The sequence below is a fragment of the Euprymna scolopes genome, chromosome 39 (genome assembly GCF_053919585.1).
Source record: "Euprymna scolopes isolate OS-2025 chromosome 39, ASM5391958v1, whole genome shotgun sequence".
Classification (NCBI taxonomy): Eukaryota; Metazoa; Mollusca; class Cephalopoda; order Sepiida; family Sepiolidae; genus Euprymna; species Euprymna scolopes.
This window is the reverse complement of record NC_136520.1, coordinates 67,388,683-67,409,673: the sequence shown is the minus strand read 5'-3', so window position 1 is coordinate 67,409,673 and position 20,991 is coordinate 67,388,683. Positions and strand designations below refer to the sequence as shown.

The 20,991-nt window shown below is 32.9% G+C and overlaps 1 protein-coding gene across 1 annotated transcript in view; it reads right to left on the bottom strand.

The window, feature by feature from the left end:
- LOC145263824 (ubiquitin carboxyl-terminal hydrolase 40-like) overlaps positions 1-20,991 on the bottom strand; it is a 150,193-nt gene that overhangs the window by 111,573 nt on the left and 17,629 nt on the right. Inside the window, exon 2 of the mRNA XM_080120889.1 lies at positions 12,667-12,734. Within this exon, the coding sequence (XP_079977015.1) occupies positions 12,667-12,734 (68 nt within the window). The remainder of the gene's footprint in view (positions 1-12,666; positions 12,735-20,991) is intronic.

Below are 20,991 nucleotides of genomic sequence, written 5' to 3'. Positions count from 1 at the left end.
ATTAGAAATGTCTTTTGCCAAAGCAGACAACCGAAATGAAAAAAAAAAAAAAATTCAAGAAGCTTTATTTTTTGTTTAGGAGAGGAAGGACAAAAAAAAGATTTCAAGAAAATTACAGATTACAATAGCAATAAATTGACACAAAGCACAAATCTGAACTCTAAGTAGATTAATGAGCAGATAATAACTTTATAGAAAAAAAAAAATTCATAAAATACAATAAAAAGTAAACAATGTTAATTATAAATCTTATAAAGTTATTATTTATAAAGAGTTACTCGCAGATTTTCTGCCATTATTTCTATGAAAGGTGCTTGACTGAGCTCCAATCTTTGGTTCGTTCAAGTAAGATATTTAAAAGAACTTTTATTTCTACCACAGCTATAGGAATTTTGTTTTTTCTTTCAATTCACCCAAAACAAGACATTGTCATTAAAGCATACAGCGATACTGTGATAAGGGCCAGATTTATAGAGAGGTAACCTGGATGAGGAGTCAGGCAGCAAGATATTTGTTCACATAGCATTTAAATTTCTGTACTTTGGGGAAACAGGTAGGGAATTCCAAAGACAAGCGGTTGAGGAAAGAAGTTATTAGGATCTGTGGCGCAGTGAATAGAGTACTTGGTAAAGATTCAGTCGTAAAAGTTAAACGATTCTGCAGATTAATGGTTCAATCCTCAGTATGGGCAACGATTGCGAATTACTAAGGACTTCTACTTAATCATGGCTGATGAAACAGAAGCATGTAAACCCAATAGATTAAATAAAGGGTTCCATTCGAAATTCTGTGCAAATTCTAGAGTTTGACAGAAAGATTCCCAGAGTTTGACAAGTTATACCCGAAGAAAATCAGAGGTTACATCAAATGAAGCATGAAATAACACTCACGAGAAAAGTAGTCTGAAGAATCCAAGTACGAATAAACCGTTTATTATTTATTTTTGCTATTAGAAAACCATCTATAATATAAATCTCACCTGTTTAAATGTATGTATGTATGTTTGTATGTATGCATGCCTGCCTGCCTAAAACTTTTGACAGAGGTGACGTATTTTGACAAGAGCAGTATCGTTTTGAAGCTCGACCCTTCGGATGACAAATATTGAAAAACTGGCAAAAAAACATCAATTCCTTCACCCTTAACTGGGCACTTTTCTACAGGGAGAGGTCGCTTTTTTCGCCAATACTTTTGAAAGTCATCCCCTCTTTTCGATTGACTAGCCTTAATTTAAACCTTAGTCACTTCCGGTTTGGTGATGGACGCAACAGCAAAGACATCACATTTTTTGTTTCACATCCTTTTCCTCCTTCACAGTACGGGTTTGCGCCTGTCCACCTACTACCATTTTTTTATTTTTTCTGCTTAAAACACACCTCTAAACACCCGGGCAATGCTGGGCACCCAGGCTAGTTCAATGATAAGAAAAGAAATAAAATACCAGAAAGTTTGATAGTAGATCTGTAAAGATAAAGAATAGCATCAAATGTGTGTACGTGTTTGGAGTGGTAGAATTAATTTATGAAAATCAGAAAGAGCAATGGATCTAATGTTTGAATTGTAAGTAAAATTTGATGAGAAAGTTGATTTATTACACAACAAATTTTAATAAAAAAAACAAAAAAAACTTCATACAAGGTCGACATGAGAAAATTATTAAGATTTTTGTTCCTTAGAGGCGCTAGTTGAGTTTGAATAAAATAAAATACGTATTGTATACGTTTGAAGCCTAAACAATGCATTTTTACAAAATAAACATTTATTTTGTTTGAAATTTATAAATATATTAACAAGTCAAAATAGTTGAGCATTTTTAACAGTAAGAAACAAAAATCTTAGCGTGAATTCCACGTGACCAACGTACCGTTCCAACATTTAAAAAGACTACCGTAAAAACAAATGGACTTCTACTGATTCTATGCTCCAACAACAACAACATGGCAAGAGAACAAAAGAAAAGATATACTGAAGATGAAATATCTACGAAATATATTTATAAATTTCAATATAATTTTCAAACAAAATAAATGTCTGTTTATTTTGTAAAAATGCATTGTTTTGGCTTCAAACATATACAATAAGTATTTTATTTTATATGAGAAAATCGTCCTTTAACTTGACGAAGAGAAAAAAAAAAAAATCATTAAAAAAATTTTTTCTATCAAAATTTATGAGCCTTAATTAAGCCCCGAAATGATAGCTACCATAGACATTAATAGATAGTAAATTATTTCTCTTGTGTAAATCATAGATTATCTTTGTCAAATAGATTCATCATGTAATTTGCTTATCAAGACGTTGTCAACCAGCACTCACAGGTACCATCAGGTGATCAGGTTTGCTCAGTAACAAATTGGTTACCGCAGCTGTTGATAAAAGATGTTCGGATTTCTCCAGTAGAAACACATTTTAGGATCCAGTTGAGAAGTTTTTGTATTTTTTTCAAAATGCATCACAAATAAAGTTCCACAAATAAAGGATCGAGATAAATGGATAGAATGATAGGGATAAAGACATCGAGAGATATAGATCGGTTGGTTGGTTGCTTTTGTTTAAAGAAATGTCAATAATCATTTTGGAGTTTTAATTCTGAATCCAGTCATTTTGGAAAAGTTTTAATGCTTCAATTTTAATTTTTTTTTTTTTTATATCTTCAAATATTTATGGAGTTTGGTTTTGTTATTTTGTTTTAGGATACATCCACCAAACTTTTTGAGGTCAATTTTTTTTTTTTTTATATATATATCTTCAAATATTTATTCATGTTTTATTTGTAAAAGAAAATTGTTGTTTTTTACTTTGCAAAACAGGAGTGAGAAAAAAAAAAAAAAATCAATGTTTGATGTATTTTGGGCCAGGAAGCCATTATCTTCGGACAGCCTGATCTGATAGTACCAGATGGCCTAAAAGATGCTTAAAGTCGACCTGGAAACAATGGTAACTAGTGGGCAATTCCACATTTCCCATAGCCTCAAACGGACGTCTTTTAAGATCATAAATAGTACCAAGAGATAGAGAAAGATATGGAGAGAGATAGAGAGAAAGAAAGAGTTGAGGATAGACAGAGAAGGAGGGTGCATGACAGTTGTATATACATAGAGATATCAAGATATATATATATATATATGTATATATATATACACACACAAAAAAAGGGAGATAGAGAAGTAATTGCAAAAACATAATGGAAAGACATTAATAGATTCACACAAAAAAGGTAATAATTTTAACTACTTTAACAAGTCAAAATAGTTCAGCATTTTTAAGGGTAAGCAAAAAGATTGAAAAATCAGGTAAGCAAAAAAAAAAAAAAAGCGTTTGAGCGAGCTCTAAACTCTGGTTCACTGTAAAATATTCATGAAAGCCAATGTCGAATCTTCCTCCAGCCACAGTTTTCACCACTGAGCCCAGGACTGGTTATCCATAACTATCTTGGCCACTGTGGACCATCGTATGTGATTTGTGTTCATCCGGGACACTGTGTGTTCTTTGGAAGGAGGCTGTTCAACACATCCTAGGTGATTGTTGCCAAGTAGTGTCTTTTTACGTATCTTTCCCACACAGGTAAAGTAGGTTTTTAATGTAAAAAAAATTCAGCCCACCCCCACCCCCAATAAAGTACACTGGATTGGGACAAAAAATTAAAACTGACCCAATCTAAAAGTATTCTTCCTTCACTGAAAGAGATACTACACTTCGCTTCTAGCCTGTAGGCTTCATTCAAAAACCCTAACACCAAATTCTTTTTTAGTGTATTTTCAACAATATCAATCATGCCATACAATTCAATTCTGGCTCAGTTGGAGCAAGTGTGTGCACACCAATCGGAGATATGTCCTCGACAATCAGTCTGACAATGACGTGGCCGAGGAATGATGGTCTTATTCAGTCTTAGAAGTTCAGCTTTCAGGTTTTACCTTCTCTTTGAGAAGAGATTAGTTTATATCTAATTGTTTGAGGTGCTCCTACCAGGGTATGTTGGTTGGTTGGTTTGTTAGTCACGTTTAATCACCTAACGGGTTATTTAAAGCCAGAAACTTAAAAAAATAAATTTAAAAAAAACTGTTTGACCTTAAAAAAAAACAGTTTAGAACAATATTTCCTTTTTGTCTTTTTTATTATTGTTTTAAAATGTCATTTTTCCAAAGTCAAATGTCATTTTCGTGAAAAGCTTGCTTTCAAAAGTAAAATGTTGTCATTCTCGTGAAAAGTTTGTTCCAAAGTCAAATGTCATTTCAAAAGTAAAATGTTATTTTCTTGAAAAGCGATTTCAAAAGTAAAATTACATTTTCTAAAAATGTTTTCCAAAGTAAAATGTTTTAAGTCGGGAAGCTAATATCTTCAAATAGGGAAGTAGGGGAAAAAGACAAAGAGAGGGGGGACATGATTGTTCCTTTGTGCTTTGCAGAACATGATTAAGTTTTGCAAAGAGATTAAAGCCGATATCTTCAGACAACTTGATCTGGTAGCACCACGTATGCTACACTGATGATAGCACATTTTTGTACGCCAGAGCATACGAATTCTAGTGCACTTATTTTTCAAACTTACACTTGACCTTGTGTCTAACCTTGTGGAGAGGGTGTAAATAAAATAGTCAAAATCTTTACTTCAGGTAATGATAACTAAAAATAAGGTAATGGTCAGCTAATATACTTCCTAACTTTCCGGTGTGTCTGCTACCGTAAGCAGTGACGAGGCAAATCAATTCCTTTGCTTTTTTTTTTTTTAAAAGACTTATTGAAATTGCGTTTAAAAATTTTAATTTAGAATTATTTTGCTATTTTGATTTCATTAATTTCATTTGTTTTTTTTTCATTACAATAAGTTTATTTTATACTTTCGTAAAGATATATTTAGGAAAGTATAAATTAAAAAAAACTTATTTTTATTATTTCATAAACATGCATTTTTATAAAATTTCAAATAACATAAAAACTTATTTTTTAATTTGTTATGAAAAGTGCAATTAAAGACAAATTATTTTTATTTGTACAATTTTATTAATTTTTATTGCATACTTTTCAATAACGTCTTTTTCTTATATTTTATTTCAATAAATCGCTTCACAATAGAAATACTGAAGAACAATAAAAGTGAAGAAACTGATTTGCCTTGTCACTACTTCCAGTAGCAGACACACCGGAAGTCAGGAAGAACGTTAGCTGACTATAACCCAAAATAATATAAAAATTAACACTTATACCCTGGCTGACAGAATGAGAACAATCTACCTCATGGATTAAATAAAATGTTCAGTTTGAAATTCCATATAGATTCTCAAGTTTGAAAAAAATGCACCTGATGAAAGTTGGAGATCACATCAGCTGAAATGTCGCGAAAATGCTGAAAATAGTTTGAATAACCAAAATAATGTATCCGCATTCAAAAAATTCAAATATAATTCTTATCTCAAAATTACGAAACATAATATCAAACGAAATGTTTGTATATGTGTAATGTTGTGACCCTTTGGGCTGTGATCATAGCGTAGTATCTGTTAACTGTGGCAAGTAGAACCAAGGGTCAAAACATTATTATTGAGTCGAGCCACGGCGGGGGTCGCTGGATTAATTATTATGATTAGAAAAAGAATCAAATTAAATTGGGAAAAAAATCATTGACATATAATATAATAAATCACAAAAGGAATGATACCAATTTCATGAAAATCCGTCGCCTCTGTGAAAAGTTTTAGGCAGACATACAAACATACATACATACATTTAAACAGATTTTTGCCCTTTATATTATAGAAGATAGTTGGAAAGATTATGTCTGTATCATCCGTGTACTAGCCATACATATAATGGAACCCTACGTAGACAGACAGTTTTAACTAGTACACTAGAGGTAGATTTGGGCTCACATTGTTTTAGTTGGAAATTATTGAGTTAAAAAAATTTGTCATGAACACAGCTACTACAGCTACAAACTGTTTGAAAATTGAATCCCAGGGTCACATTAGACTTGGGTCGAACAACTGCAAAGCATTCGTTAACACATGAGTGATTGTCATTGGATTGTGCTGTTATATGACTAGATGCCTGAAAGCAAGAGTTAGCAAGATTTGTGACGCGATTCACATTTTAGGAGCGAGATTGAAAGAGAGTCTGTTTTGGGGTAGCGACAAGAACAGATAAGCGTGTCTTGGGAAAGTGACGAGAGCAGATGCCAGTTTTGTTCAGGGGGAGCAAAGAACATATTGTGGTTGAAAATGTAACAATGAACCCAAGACCTTACTCCCTTAAAATAAACAATTAGCGAGAAATTAGTGGTGTGTCTCCGAGCCAATTTGTAAAATAAAATAAAACTCAACTTCATCCAGAAGAGCACAAGTTTTGTGTCCATTATTCCGTTCATGAAATGCAGAGAAAAAAAAAAATAGATAAATAAATAAAAATCGGTAGAACAACAATGTGGCCACAAGCCAATTCGAGGACACATGCCACAATAGAAAAAGGTACGTTGCATGATATCTTATTGTGATGAATGCATTTTGGTATGAGTGTGTAAACATTGTGTGGGCAGATGAAACAGTTGGTTCACATACTGTAGAACGTATTGTTGTAAAATCCAAAAAGGTTGATGTGCCATTACTTGAACTAAAGTAACAAGTTATCGGGTATTAACAGAGTATATAAGAACTTGGTACTTGTACAGTTTAATCAAGACATTAAAAAATGAAAATATAAAAAAAAAAAGAAGTTTAAATTGTGCTTATCCATTATGGAATGAAGTTCTCAAACAAAAAAAGAAATTCACTTAATTTCATCAAGTAGTTTTTTTGTTTTATTTTACAGCGAAAAAACAATTTGTTATGATACCGAGCAAAAGGTTCGATTTTTTAGGAAGAAAAGCTAGTATTAAAGATGGGGAGGGAGTGTCGGTGCTTTAAATTGAGTTATCTCCCTGTGGCATGTTCAAAAACATTCAAAGATGCTACTTTTAACCCGTTGTTATAAAAAAAAAAAAAACTACTTAATCAAATTAAGTGAAATTTTTTTCCGGAGATCTTCAGTCCAAAACGGATATGTACAATATAACCTTTTTTCCGATATTTTCATTTTTTAATGTCTTGATTAAACTGTACAAGTGCCAAGAACTTAACGAAAACTATAAACATTTATGAATTGGAACAAAGTAAATAGTTTTCATGTTATTATAGCAATTATGTATAGACCTAGCATCAATTTAACAATATAATTAGGTCATGATACAATGGCTATTGGAATAAACTGCTCAATATGTATCTATACAAGTATTGGAACGATTAATTGAAATCTTTAAAAAATAAAATAAATAAATAAAAAATAAATAAAAATTTTTTTAAAAAGAACAGAATTTTGGGGGATATCAGAATCGGAAAAGTTGTGCCGATTTTCCAAAGCTGAAAACGATTGTTTTGTTTTTATTTTAATTTTTAATTCAATTGGTTTGGTTGTTTTGTTTTATTGGCATATCGACCGTTTTCAGGTTTTTTAATGCCAAATTCAGTTATTTTGTACAAGGGTTTTTATATCTTCTTTAAGTTCTTTATATCTTCAAATATTATTTGTAGAGTTTGGTTTGGTTCTTTTTATGGCATATCAACCATTTTCGGGTTATTTAATGACAAATCCAGTGATTTTGGAAATAGTAATCATGTTGCACCCAGTTATTTTGTACAAGCGTTTTATTCTTCAAGCTTTTTTTTATCTTCAATCGCTAGTTTGTAGTGTTTGGTTTGGTTGTTTTATAGCGAATTTTTATCGTTTTTGTTCCCTGCCCTGCAGAACATGCACGAGTTTTGCAATGGGAGAAAGAACAAGGTTATAGTATGAATGTTTGGTACATTTTAAGTTAGGAAACCAGTCAGGAAGTGGAGGAAATAGAAAGAGAAAGGAGGGGAAGAAAGAAAAAGGGGGAAAAGGTGAGTTGTTGTTTTTTCAGAACATAATTAAGTTTTGCAAAAGGAAGTAGAAAAACAAAAAGCATCAATATTTTTAATTTAATCCACCATTGCTGGTACTAATGATTGAAATTGATAAATAGTTATTGATTTTAAACAACCAGTAAAACTAAAATCTACAGATCACCTCCCCCCACAAGTGTATTTTTATGCTTGCAAAAATATATGCACATATTACATGAGGTTTTATGGTAATCTGAAAATAAAAAATTTCTTCATAGCTATATATTCAGAGGTTTCAAAAGAATCTGAATCAGTAATTGTATTGGAATTGGTAAAAAATATCGAAATCAGCCAATCACTAATAGATTCAATCTTTTGTTCAACTTGTAAGCGTTGGTTGCACAAGAAATGTAGTGAAATTACTGGTAAGTTGAGATAACCAGTTTGCGTGCAAGAAGTATAAGACAATAGATTAGAACTCAGTTGTAGAGAACATACAAGAGTCGTTCCAAAAGTAAAGCCTCCTATTTTTTTAGCTCAAAAAGTTAAAGAGCCATGAAGGCGGCAGAGATATCATTAAAATGAACAATCTTTTGTGCTCCAGATTTTTTTTTCTACATAGTCACCAGCATTCTCGATGAACTTTTACCAAGAATTCAATGACACATCACTGCTTCTGACGCATACCCATAACAGGGGTTGCTTTCTTAGAGTCTCACACCATCAATATCTGCAATAGAGAGATGAAATTTTCAGGTCATGAATGTATACGTTCAATTAGAAGAGACGTTGCAAGCCTATCTCTGCTCTGTTATTTTCATAGAAAGTGCTCGTCTGAGCTCCAATCTATGGTCCCCTCCTTGTCAAACTTTCACAAAAAACACCTGACTAGTTAAAACCAATATTAACAATTTTCCCCCACTCTCTGTGCCTAGCCTTCAAGTCCAATGTAAACAAGTTCTTAAATAATCCAAATTCTACACAATTTACACCTTTAATGATTACTAAACTACCACCTTACATTCAGTAGACCTTATCCTTGATAAGTGGTGACTCCCTTGTAAAAAAAAAAACATTGTAACAATGCAATCTGAAATCCACTCTGATCCATTTGTGCGGATTAAAAATAGGAAGCGTTATTTTTGGAATGCCCCTCGTATGTCTGGATAGTGAAGTTATAGAGGAATTTTGGTACCTTCATGATATTATTCAGACACAGGATGATGCAGGTACTCGTGTGAAGACAAGAGTCAGGAGTAGATGGATAAAGTTCAGGCAACTTCTGTCATCACTAACCAGCAGAGAGTTTCCACTGTCAACCAAGGGACGAGTCTATCAGGCATATGTATGCAAATGTGATGTTTGGTATAAATCTGGTTTATGCAGAAGTACGATTTCACAGCCGTATACGTGCATTGTGCATATCAGCACTTCGTATACACTCAATTTTGTGTAAAATTTTATCTTTTGTAGAGACGACAATCTACTCTGGAGGCAGCATAAGCCTTGCTGTTGCATGTTGTTATATTGTGGGATGCGGTAGATCAATACAACATAAAATATCTTACCGCAGGGTTGGTTGGTTGTTTTGTACGGCATATCAACCTTTTTCAGGTTATTTAATGCCGAATCTAGTTATTTTGAGGAACAATTTTTAATGGAATATATTTGTTTTTTAAGTCGGATTCTATTTAACCCATAGTTAGGACCCTAACAGGTACTACCACTCCGGGTCAGAGTGGACCTGGAAGCATTGGCAATTAAAAGGGTGGCTCAACACTCCCCAAGGCCCGCAAGGTGGGGCCTCACCATCGGATATAGTTTTAGGTCATATCCAGGACCCTTACCGCAGGGAGTCCAGCTATCATGTTCGGTAGGTACCAGCTCATAAGGAAAGAACATAACACTTACGAACAAATAAGGAAACATTTCACTGTTACATAACGATATACATTTATTAAGAAACACGCAAACACGTAACTACAATCCAAATCATAATAGATGAAAGTGAGAAGTCCAAATATGATAAATGGATGAACGGGAAATAATGTTCATCTCACCATTTTCAAAGTCACTCTTTTCCCTCCACTGTCCACTGCCGGTTGTTGATCTCGCGAGAAGTCGCGAGAATTTAAAGTTTAGGATTACGGACAAAGGGAGGCGACTTTGCCCAAAGAAGTAAAGAGTTACTCCCCTTTGCATTATACTTTTGTTTGATCCCAATACGTTGACCCTAACCTACACATTGCATGTAGAGACCAGTCGCAAAGGAACAAAAAGGAAAGGAATTTGACTGCTTTTTCAGTTGGTATACATTGGGTTTCAAGAACCCCAGAAAATACGCAATTGACTTGCAAACAAACGGATCATAATCCCATGTTTTGTTTTCTGTTACAATGTCAACTTAAAAAAAAATTTATTTCAAGAAAAAAAAAAGGGGGGGGGGGATACTAAATATTCATTTTCCTTTTGTGCGCTTTTTAAAAAGATTTTTTTTAATAAACGAATTGTTGTCCTTATTTGTCAAAAACGAAAATTCTTTTTTTTTGGTTGTGCATACTTTAAGTGTCCTAGATTGCTGATTTGTCATTTGTTTATAGTGTTATAGCGTGTATAGCTCAAAGTAATTTCTTGCATTTTATTTATTTTCTAGGATCCTTGAAAACTGATTGATCCTTCAGTTGAAATGAAAGGTATTTATTCAGGGTTCTTCCAAAATAACGCATTATCTCTCCTTTTTAAAAGTCTTAGTTAATGTGGTTTGTCAGGGAGTTAAAAGTCTCTCACCAACACCGGTTAAACGTTCATCTTCCCCGGCACACAATTTCTTTTCCTTGTCTTTGCCACAGTTTCATTTCTTTTTCTTTTCTTCCTCTCCTGGATAATTTTATGATAGCTTCAATTTTTATATGCCCCCAGTTGGATGTGACTTATCAGCAATTACACTTAAAACATCCCCGAATGTTGAACTCGAGTTAGAAAAATAGGGTGAGACAATGTCTTACTTCTGAACCCCCAACATTATATCCACTCCAGATCTACCCCTAAAAATCACTCAGTAGAAAACAATGGTTACTGACCTTTTTTTTTTTTGTGGTTTCTTTGATCACCAAATTCTTTCTGTTAGTTGGATGAGGTATCAACTTCCATAATATTCTTCATCATCTAACTGACAAATCAATCTATCTCCTCACTCATCAAGTCACTTTTGACCTTGATGAGTAGTGACTCATTAGTAATAGTATTGGGACTATTAATCGGAATCGGAAAAATCAGAGCTTTTTGCAGTATCAGAATCAGAAAAAATTAAGCCTATTTTCTAATGCCAAAACCGATTCCATTTATCTTTATTTCATCTTAGTTTAAGAAATATCTTCCACTGCTTGTACGGCATAATCATGTTGACACACCGATTCCCTCTGGATCAGCGAAGTTAAGCAACATTGAACCTGGTCAGTACTAAATGGGTGACCATTTGGGACTTCCAGGTGCTGTATGTGATCTTCGCTTATCTCGGCATTGTTTCCAGTCGTCCTAGTCTTCTCCTTGCCACTGGACTCAAACACTGTCGATTCAGGAGAGGTGTGGTTAGAGATTGCGCAACCCTTGCCTCACAATTACACGCGCTACTGCCCTTGAGAGGTATCCTTTGTCTTTCAAGACTGAACGGAAGCATGGCCACTGCTTGTAATAATAATAAAATAATATTTATTGATTTAAACTTCCAGTCAGATTAAAATATCTAGATCACTCCCTCACAAGTGTGTTTTTTTACGTTTAAGAAAATATATACACATTTATGATGCATTTTTACAGTAATCAGGACAAAATAACTTTTTTATAGTCAAATATTTAGAGATTTATAAAGAATCGGAATCGGTAATTGTATCGGAATTGGGAAAAATATTGGAATCGTCCCATCACTAATTTGTAAGAAAGAAAATGACATAGTACGTCTTATTAAGTCAGTTTTTAGCATATGACAAAATCATGTTGACAAACCAGTTAAACCGAGATCACTGAAGTTAAGCAACATCAAGCCTGGTAAGTGACAGATGGGCAACCATTTAGGAATATCACTGTATGTTGGATAATGGCAACATAAAAAACTAATGTTGTCAAAACAAATTTAGGATCGACAAGGTTATCCTTAATATAGTGAGTATTCTTGTATCTACAGCATAATCACGTTGACACACTGGTTCTCATCAGTTCACCGAAGTTAAGCAACGTTGAGTCTGGCTAGTACCAGATGGGCGACCATTTAGGAATATTAGGCGCTGTATGTGCTTTCCGCTTATCTCGGCATTTGTTCCCAGTCGTCCTGAACCTCCACTTGCCACTGGTATTCAACAATGTCGACTCAGGAGAGGTATGGTTGGAGATTGCGCAACTCTTGCCACAAAAATATCATGTGCAGGCATTCTTACAGTGAGTATCCATAGTCTGTCAAGACTGAAGGAAGTCTTTAGTTGTTAAACATATTGTGAACATTTTCTAAATAGCAACTATTGTTAAATATACTGTTAATAATTTCTAAATGGTTACTATTTAGAAACAAAGTTAATTTCTAAACTGTAACTATTATTAAAAATGTTCACATTTTCTAAAAAGTGACTTAAGTATATTCACATTTTTTAAATAGTGAATATTGTTAAAGATTCACATTTTCTAAATAGTGATTATTGTAAATATTTCCTAAATAGTATTGTTAAACATATTGTTAACATTTTCTAAATAATAATTATTGACACTTAACAAGAGTTACTGACCTTAGCTTCTGGATCATTTTTCTTGTTCAAATCACCAAGTTCTTTCTCTGTTAGTTGGAATAGGTTTTCTGAAAAACAAAAACCTTATGAAATTAAAATAATTTTTTGGCCAACAAAAAAATAATGAAAACAATATGTATATACGAGTTGTTCCAAAAGTAATACCCTTAAATAACATTGGTTTTACTTGAAATTCAATATTTTGGGTTTCAAATTCAAATAATTGTGATGACATTGACAATGCAAGTTATTTTTAGAAAAATAACGACAGTCTTATATCATTATTAAGAGGTCTAGACTTTGCAGGGATTATTTTTAGAAATCAGTACAATTCGATTGGATGGCACATTTTGGTAAAGGCGTCACGATATGTTCAAAGAGTTAAGAGAAAATTCAATACCAGTCAGTCTACATTATGGGAGATTTTGTTTTTAAACGTTTCAGCAAGATGTTAAATTAGTTATTTGAATAACGGAAAAATGGAAATTATTCTAGCTTTTGATAAAAAGGAAAAAGGAAAATGAAAGGAAAAATAAATGAATGGCATAAGGCCACCATTTTTGAGTTGAACATCTGAAAATAAAATCAAAGGATGGTGATATGCATATACATATATATATATATGCACATACACACACAGTGGCACCAAAAAAAAAGTTTGCACTTGTCATTTTTTCAAAAATCATATATTTAAGCTAAATTGAATGTAACAGTTTAAATAACCTAGACCTCACTTGATTCGCCTTTTATTCTTCTATAATTTTACCTGTTCATATTTGACTTAAATGAAGTACACTAGTGTTCACGTCAATTTAACAAATTAACTTCAAATCGATAAGGCAAAAAAGAAACTCCGACGCAACAAATGAGCTTAAAATATCCACCTTTTAAGCACCAAAGCATCTCTAATCGTAATTGTTGTTGTTCCAGGTTATACAACGTAACATTTAGTCCATATGCCTCGATTCTTAGTGATTGTCAGAAGCTTATTTATCTCCACCTTTCTGGTTTATCTAATTGAAAAATCAGCCGCAGATTGAAATGCGATGAGAAAACAGTACGAATGTGCAAAAGTATCAAAACACCGGCAGTGTTCATGATGGCCCTAAATTTGGTCGTCTTAGAGTTACTTCTTACAGGGAAGACAACGCTATACAGATCTGCAGCCTCAGAAACAGATTTGAAATGGCTCCCCAAATCCAACAACAGTGTAATCTTGTTAAAAAGTGCTTTCTTTCTACAGTTAAGAATAGATTGAGGGAATTTAATTTGAGAGGTTGTGTTGCAAGATGCAGGCCAAAGATATCAGTAAAGAACAGAAAGCGCTGTCTGTACTTCATCAGATGCAATGAAGATCAAACTCTTCATATTGATCAAAAGTTATTTTTAGGGATGAAAGCAAGTTCAATAGGCCAGGCAGTGATAGTAGGCAGTCTGTCCGTCAAAGAAAGGACCAAGAATTTATTCCTAGATTGCACAGTTTCAACGCGACAAGGTGGTGGAGGTTCAGTTTTGGTGTGGGGCATTATTAGCGACAATAGTCCAGGGCCTATAGTTCGCTTGCAAGGTCAAGACCAAGTACATTAATACGCTGACTGAGCATTTTCTACCTTACTTTAGCTGGAAGTTGGAGGATAATCCCATCTTCATGCAGGATAATGCTTCCATTCACACAGCTAACAATGTCAAGAGGTTCCTTAAAAAGCATGATATTCCGTGTTTGGATTGGCCTGCACAATCTCCAGACTCCAATCCTATCGAAAACCTATTACATCAAGTAACAGCTATGCAATGATAAAATTTTAAATCTGGAAGAATTTTGGACAAAAATTAAAGAGAAATGGATGCCTTTTGACCAGATTATTGCCACAGACTAATTCAAGGAATCCCCAAAAGATTGCAGCCTGTTAAATTGCATAAGGGCTATGTTATTAAATATTAACTAGTTCACTGTGTTCCTGTTGTATTTGTGTTGTATTAATGCCCTAAAGTTACATTTAAATAACAATTTTCCATTGTGTGGAGTTTCTTTTTTCTTTCTTGATTTGAAGTTATTTTTGAAGTAATACGTTTGCCAAATTTGAAGTTATTTTTGAAGTAATACGCGTCTGCCAAGTTCCAATTTTGGTCAAGTCTGACCTCTTAACAGCTTCTCGATTTGAAGTTAATTTTTTAAATTGATGTGAACACTAGAATACTTCAATTAAAAGTTAAATATGAACAGGTAAAATTATAGACGAGTAAAAGGCAAATCAACTGAGGTATAGGTTGTTTAAAGAGCTACATTAAATTTAGCTTCAATTTGCAGTTTTGAAAAAATGACAAGAGTGGACTTTCTTTTTGGCGCCATATATATATATATATATATATATATATATATACACACACACACAAAGAAAGAAAGGTTGGTCGATGATTTTTATTCATCCGTCATTTTCCTCAGTACCAAAATACTTTCTAAAATATGAGAATATTTTTTCTCTCACACACATTAAAAAAAGATAGAGAAAAGAAAAAAAAAACAATGAAAAAGGAAAAAAAGAAAACGAAAAAAAATGAAAAAGGAAAAAAGAAAAGAAAAAGAAAAAAGAAAAAGAGAAAAAGAAAAAAAAAAAAGGAAAAAAAAGAAAAAAAAGATACTGCCACGTCCCAAGCATTCTTGTTAAATATATGTTCTTTTCGGAATAATTTGCTTTCTTGTCATTTCTGATATTTTCAATTTGGATTTCGAATGGGTTTATGATTTCCTGCCATTCAAAAGAATAAATGACGCACATGGCTATTCAAACGGTTACAATCGTGGGAATTTTTCTGCTCAGCACACTATCCTATTTAAAAGAAAAAAAAACTTGGACTTTTATTTTTTATTTTCTTTATTGACTATTATTCTAAAAATAAAAACAAAAAAGAATACATATATGTAAATATAATAATAAATATAATCTATATATATAATAATAAATATAATCTATATATATAAAAAGCAAAACGCATGCGAGAGTTTTTGTATATCCAAGAAAGGCTTTTTTTTCAGGGGGGGTTCTCGGGGGGGGGGGGGGTAGTATCACTTCTTATATATCCTGTAGATCATAATATGTACGAATTGCAAACACGCGTTGCGGCTAGATTTATTTACATCAAATTTTACACGATTCTTGCTATTTCGGCCCCTCTTGTGTGGATTTAGCTTTTTCATATAAAAGCGAAACTGGTGAAACTAAGGCATGGTTCTCGGCCTACGGGCCAGGAGTGTCCAGAAAGCAATGGATGTTTAGTCAATGTTGGTAAAACCGTCATATCAGACGATTGCTTTCATTTGGACACTCCCCTAATAAACGGGGAAAATTCACAAACTCGGTATCATATTGAAGCCCCATCCTTCGCTCGAAAAATATCGAAAAATTGGCCAAAAACGTTCATTCTTTTACCCCGAAATCGACAATTTTCAACAAAAACGGTCTTCTCATGACGAGTGGTTCTACGCATACGCCAGATTACGTCATGACCTGATTTACTTTAAATAGTTGAAAAACTGAACAAATTTCATGTACGTCGCATTAGATCAGTTAATTAGCGCGTTGGTTCATTAACTAAACGTTTTGGGTTTGAATCATGGTGTGAGATGTCTTCTTTTTTTGATTTTTTAAATTTAAATATTGAACCAGTGTTCTTTAAATCATTTTTCACGTAACGTTCGTTTTTCTGTTTTTTTCTTACTTCGCTTATCCACCCCCGACCACACACCCAAAAACACCCAGGTACCCACCGATTTTTTAAATTTTAATATCGAAACAGGCTTATTTAAGCCATTTTTCATGTGTTCGTTTTTCTGTTTTCATCGTTCGTTATCCTTACGTTAGTTTTTTTTCAATGTTTTTTCGGGTTCGATCCTACCAACTTTACCCCCCCCCCCCCCGGTTTCTTTTTTATTTAACACGATACACACACCGACAAACACCAGGGCAACGCCGGATACCCCCGCTAGTCTATAATATAAATCTTGCCTGTCTGTTAAAATGTATGTATGTCTCGCAAAAACTTTCGACAGAGGCGACGGATTTTCACGCAATCCGTATCGTTTTGAAGCTCAATTCTTCAGATGACAAATATCGAAAAATTGCCCAAGACATTCATTTCTTCACCTTCAACTCTGTCATTTTGTACAATGAGGGGGTCAATTTTTTTTGCCAACATTTTAGTAAGTCATCGTCACTGTTGGATTGACTTTGGTTAATTTCAACGCTTTTGACATCCGGTCGCATCATGAAGACATCGGCTGACGTCAGATTTTCTTTCACTTTCTTTTCCACCTCCGCAGCATGGATTCAAGCCTGCCTGCCTAATACCACTTTTTTTTTTTTCCTCAACACACACCTCACACCCAGGCAACGCCGGGCACCCAAGCTAGTACTTTTATATATGGCACAATCACGTTGACACAACAGTTCTCACCAGATGACCGAAGTTAAGCAACATTGAGCCTGGCCAGTACCAGATGGGTGACCATTTGGGAAGGCTAGGAGGCGCTGTATGTACTTTTTTTATTATTCAATTTCATCCCAAACAAGACACAGTGCCACTTTGAAGTAGGGGCCTACTATCTGGGACAAAGGTTGAAGGGATATAATGAAGGGAGACAAGCAACAAGATGCTTCTTCACATTACATTTAAACTTCTGCATGTCAGTACAGTTGGGAAAGCAGGATGTTGAGTTATAAGAAAATTCCAGGTTGGTATCTGGAGACGCATTAATTCACTGGGAAAGATGCACCTCTAGGTTTCATTAAGACCTGCATCTAGGAGAAGGTAATTCTGATGATGTTGGATGGTCATGGAGGAGGACGAATCTCTAGCAGATCAACGGTTCTATGGTATTAAGAGTTATGTTATTCGACTTCAGCTATGCGGATGATCTAAGGACAATAGATAGGTGCAAACAGGCGAGTCAGATGCCACTGCTAGTACTTTTATATATGGCACAATCACGTTGACACACCAGTTCTTACCAGATCACCGAAGTTAAGCAACACTGGGCCTGGCCAGTACAAGATGGGTGACCATTTGGAAATGCTAGACGCTGTATGTACTGCGCAGAGTCATAGAAATTTTCAATTAGGTATCAGGGAGCAGATTAATTCACTGGGAAAGATGCACCCTCAGTTATCGTTAAGAGATGCATCTAGAAGGAAATTCTGATGTAAAAATCTGCAGTCTAAATTATTCTCTGTCGTGTGGCAATCATCTGCACCGACAAAGGTTAGCAGTAATATCAAAAATGTGGTTGGTTCTACACAAAGCCTTCACCACTATAAACAAATCATCTGTGTGGATTTCCGAGCAACTTAGTTATTGTGGCGGAAGTTCATGCATTGAAATCAACGGGAGAGTCCATCATATTAGAATTTTCACAATATGAGAGATGGTATAATTTTGTCCGTCAAACATTGCAACTCACATAAGCCATGAAAAATAACAAATCGGTAGTCTAAGATTTAAGATTTCGTTGCAGCTTGCTTGATCTGTGTTAATAGACTGTGTACCGCAGTTGCTCAAGTGGCAGGATGCTCATGTCACATGCAAGAGACCTGGATTTTTAATCCATAGTTCAGATGTGTTTAGCTGATGAGATTTGTTGGCTTTCATGGCTCTATGAGCTGCAACATTTTTTGCAGAAATAATTTATATATATATATATTAGTGTTGGGACGATTCCTAATTTTTATACGATTCTGATTCCGATTCCAGGAAAATATTGATTAACGATTCCGATACCAAGTACGATTCCGATTCCTAGGGAATTATTGTTTTGAAATATACCAGGTAGTTTTATACTTATGGTCGGTAGTTCCCAAATATGTTCCCTTACTTTGGAAGAGATATTTTATGTCTACACCGTCGTGTTTTGGTTTAAATAAAATTATTATATAGTAAACTAAATGGAAAAATTAGCAAAATTTATTTTAGAGAAAATTTATTTTACTTAATTGGAATACAGAAAAAAAACAAAGAAAATAGAATTTATCCTTCAGAGCAAAAACAAATAAAATAGAATTTATATAACAGAACAAAAACAAGGAAATTAGAGAATAAATTAACACGATTCATTATTTTGGTCCTCATAATTTACAGATTTAATGAATTAAATAAAAAAAAAATATAGCGGAAGAGAAAGAAAATATATACTAATTAAATATAAAAAAAGATAAATATTTAATTTAATAATTTATAAATGAACGTGCGTAATGAAAAAACAATATACCACGTGACATGGCGCTGTAGATACAAAATAACCCTTCCAAAGTTAACGACCATATTTGAGAAATACCATTAATCGAAAGTTTTTGTGTTTTATTATACCAAAAGGTAGGTATAGCGAAAAGTTACAAGTAAAGGAATTTCAAAAACGATTTTTTGTTTGGCTATTGATAGTTGTATTTGTGACGGCAGTTCTTCAGACCTCCATAATTCACAAAGAGTAGTTAACATCTATTGTTTTTTCTTACTTTTTCATTACTTTTACACGTTGTTTCTAACGTGAAGAATAAGTTTAGCCAAACTAATTTTGAAATAGGGTATATCAAAGGAACACATATAAAAATGATACCACTATAAAAAACAAATGAAATACGAGATAAAATTGAGCAAAAATAGTTACCAAAATTACAGAAAAAGATAAAACAAAACAAAAAATGGTGAAGTTTGTTGAGTGAAATGAATTATTGAAAGAAAATTAATTGAACTAATAGAAATGTTAAATAAAAAAAATGTCACATTTCAATATTTTTTTTAATAATTAAATTCTCAGGGTTGTCGAAATTAAAAATTAAGTGATTTTTTTTAATTAGACTTATTTCGAAGCTTGTTACCTTGAAACATACATTTTAAACCCTGTTTTTTTTTTATAAATAAATTGAAAAAAAACGCAATTAAAAAAATTTAATTGATAATTGAAACTTTAAAAACATTAAACATTGAAAAATTACTTATCTCACAAATTAACGTCCAATAAAGTAGATCCAGTCTTCATACAGGAATTCGGTAAATATATCTTTCCCAAACTTAAAAATTAAATCTTTTTTTTTTTTTTTTTTTTTTGGAGAGAGAGTGCTTTAAAATCGCCGGGGAATGCCGCCTAAAATTTTAAAGAAGTAAATTTTAGGAGTTTAGTGCCTTTCAAAGACGGTTATCATAATTTATTATCATCCTTTAATTTCCTTTTTGCCTCCCCCACACCTTTCCATGTGGTTCAGTAGTTAACCAGTGCTCCTGTTGCTGTCAGTCAGCTATCTTTACCTAAGTTTTAATTTCTAGTTAAAAGAATTTTTCATGAATAGAATCAGCATTTTTAAAAATATCTTTTTAGTTGTATATATTGTATTTACTCTTTGAAGTTAAGGAAGGTTAAAAAAATTGGTGACTTAGGCAAAAAAAAAAAGACACTGCGATTTCGACCCTCACTAATAAAACTGAACTGCTCTGAGTGACTAGTTGGTAATTTTTTCTTCCTTTTCTTTTTTATTTTGCTCCTCCAATTCATTTGGATGCTTCATAGTTAAATGTTTTAACATGTTGGTTGTGGTCATGTTAGATGGTTTTGTTCCTCGCGATATTTTAATTTGACAGACTTTGCAAATGGCTTTTAACTCATGATCTTCAACTTCAAAAAGTTTCCATGCAAGACTTTTTTTGAACTTTGAGGCCATATTAGAAAATTCAGTTTATCTGTAAACAAATAAATTACTATTAAATTTTGTTTTAAAGCTAGTCACTTATTTGGATAATTAATTGAAAATAATCCGCTAAAAAGGACAAAAAGAAAAAAATATAAAGGGATGGAGCGGTAAATTGTACCAACCAGTAGTTAACAAAAAAAAAAAAAAAAAAAAAACTTATAGAATTTAATTTTTGAAACCAATGTATAAAAGTTTACATAATGAAATGCAAATATGCATTTCTTTTGAATTTTTTTTTTTTTGGTTGACTGTGTTCGATTCACACATGGTTGATGCGGTTCAATATTGCTAAACTATAAGTCTTAAGTAAAATTCTATTTATAAATACTTTTTAAAATGAAATTATTTAATTAATCGTAAATATTATTTAGACATAAAAATTAATTGATTACAACACCTTTTAAAAAATATATATTAATTTCTTTTTCGTTCGGCAAAAAACTGCGTCAAACACTTTTTTTAAAATTTTCAATTTAAAATTCTAGAAAAAAGATTATATTATTCTGCTTTTAATATAATTAAATTCAGGGTTTTATCTTTCTTTAGAAAAAAATTTAAAAAATGGATTTTATTTCAATGAAATTTTTAAAAA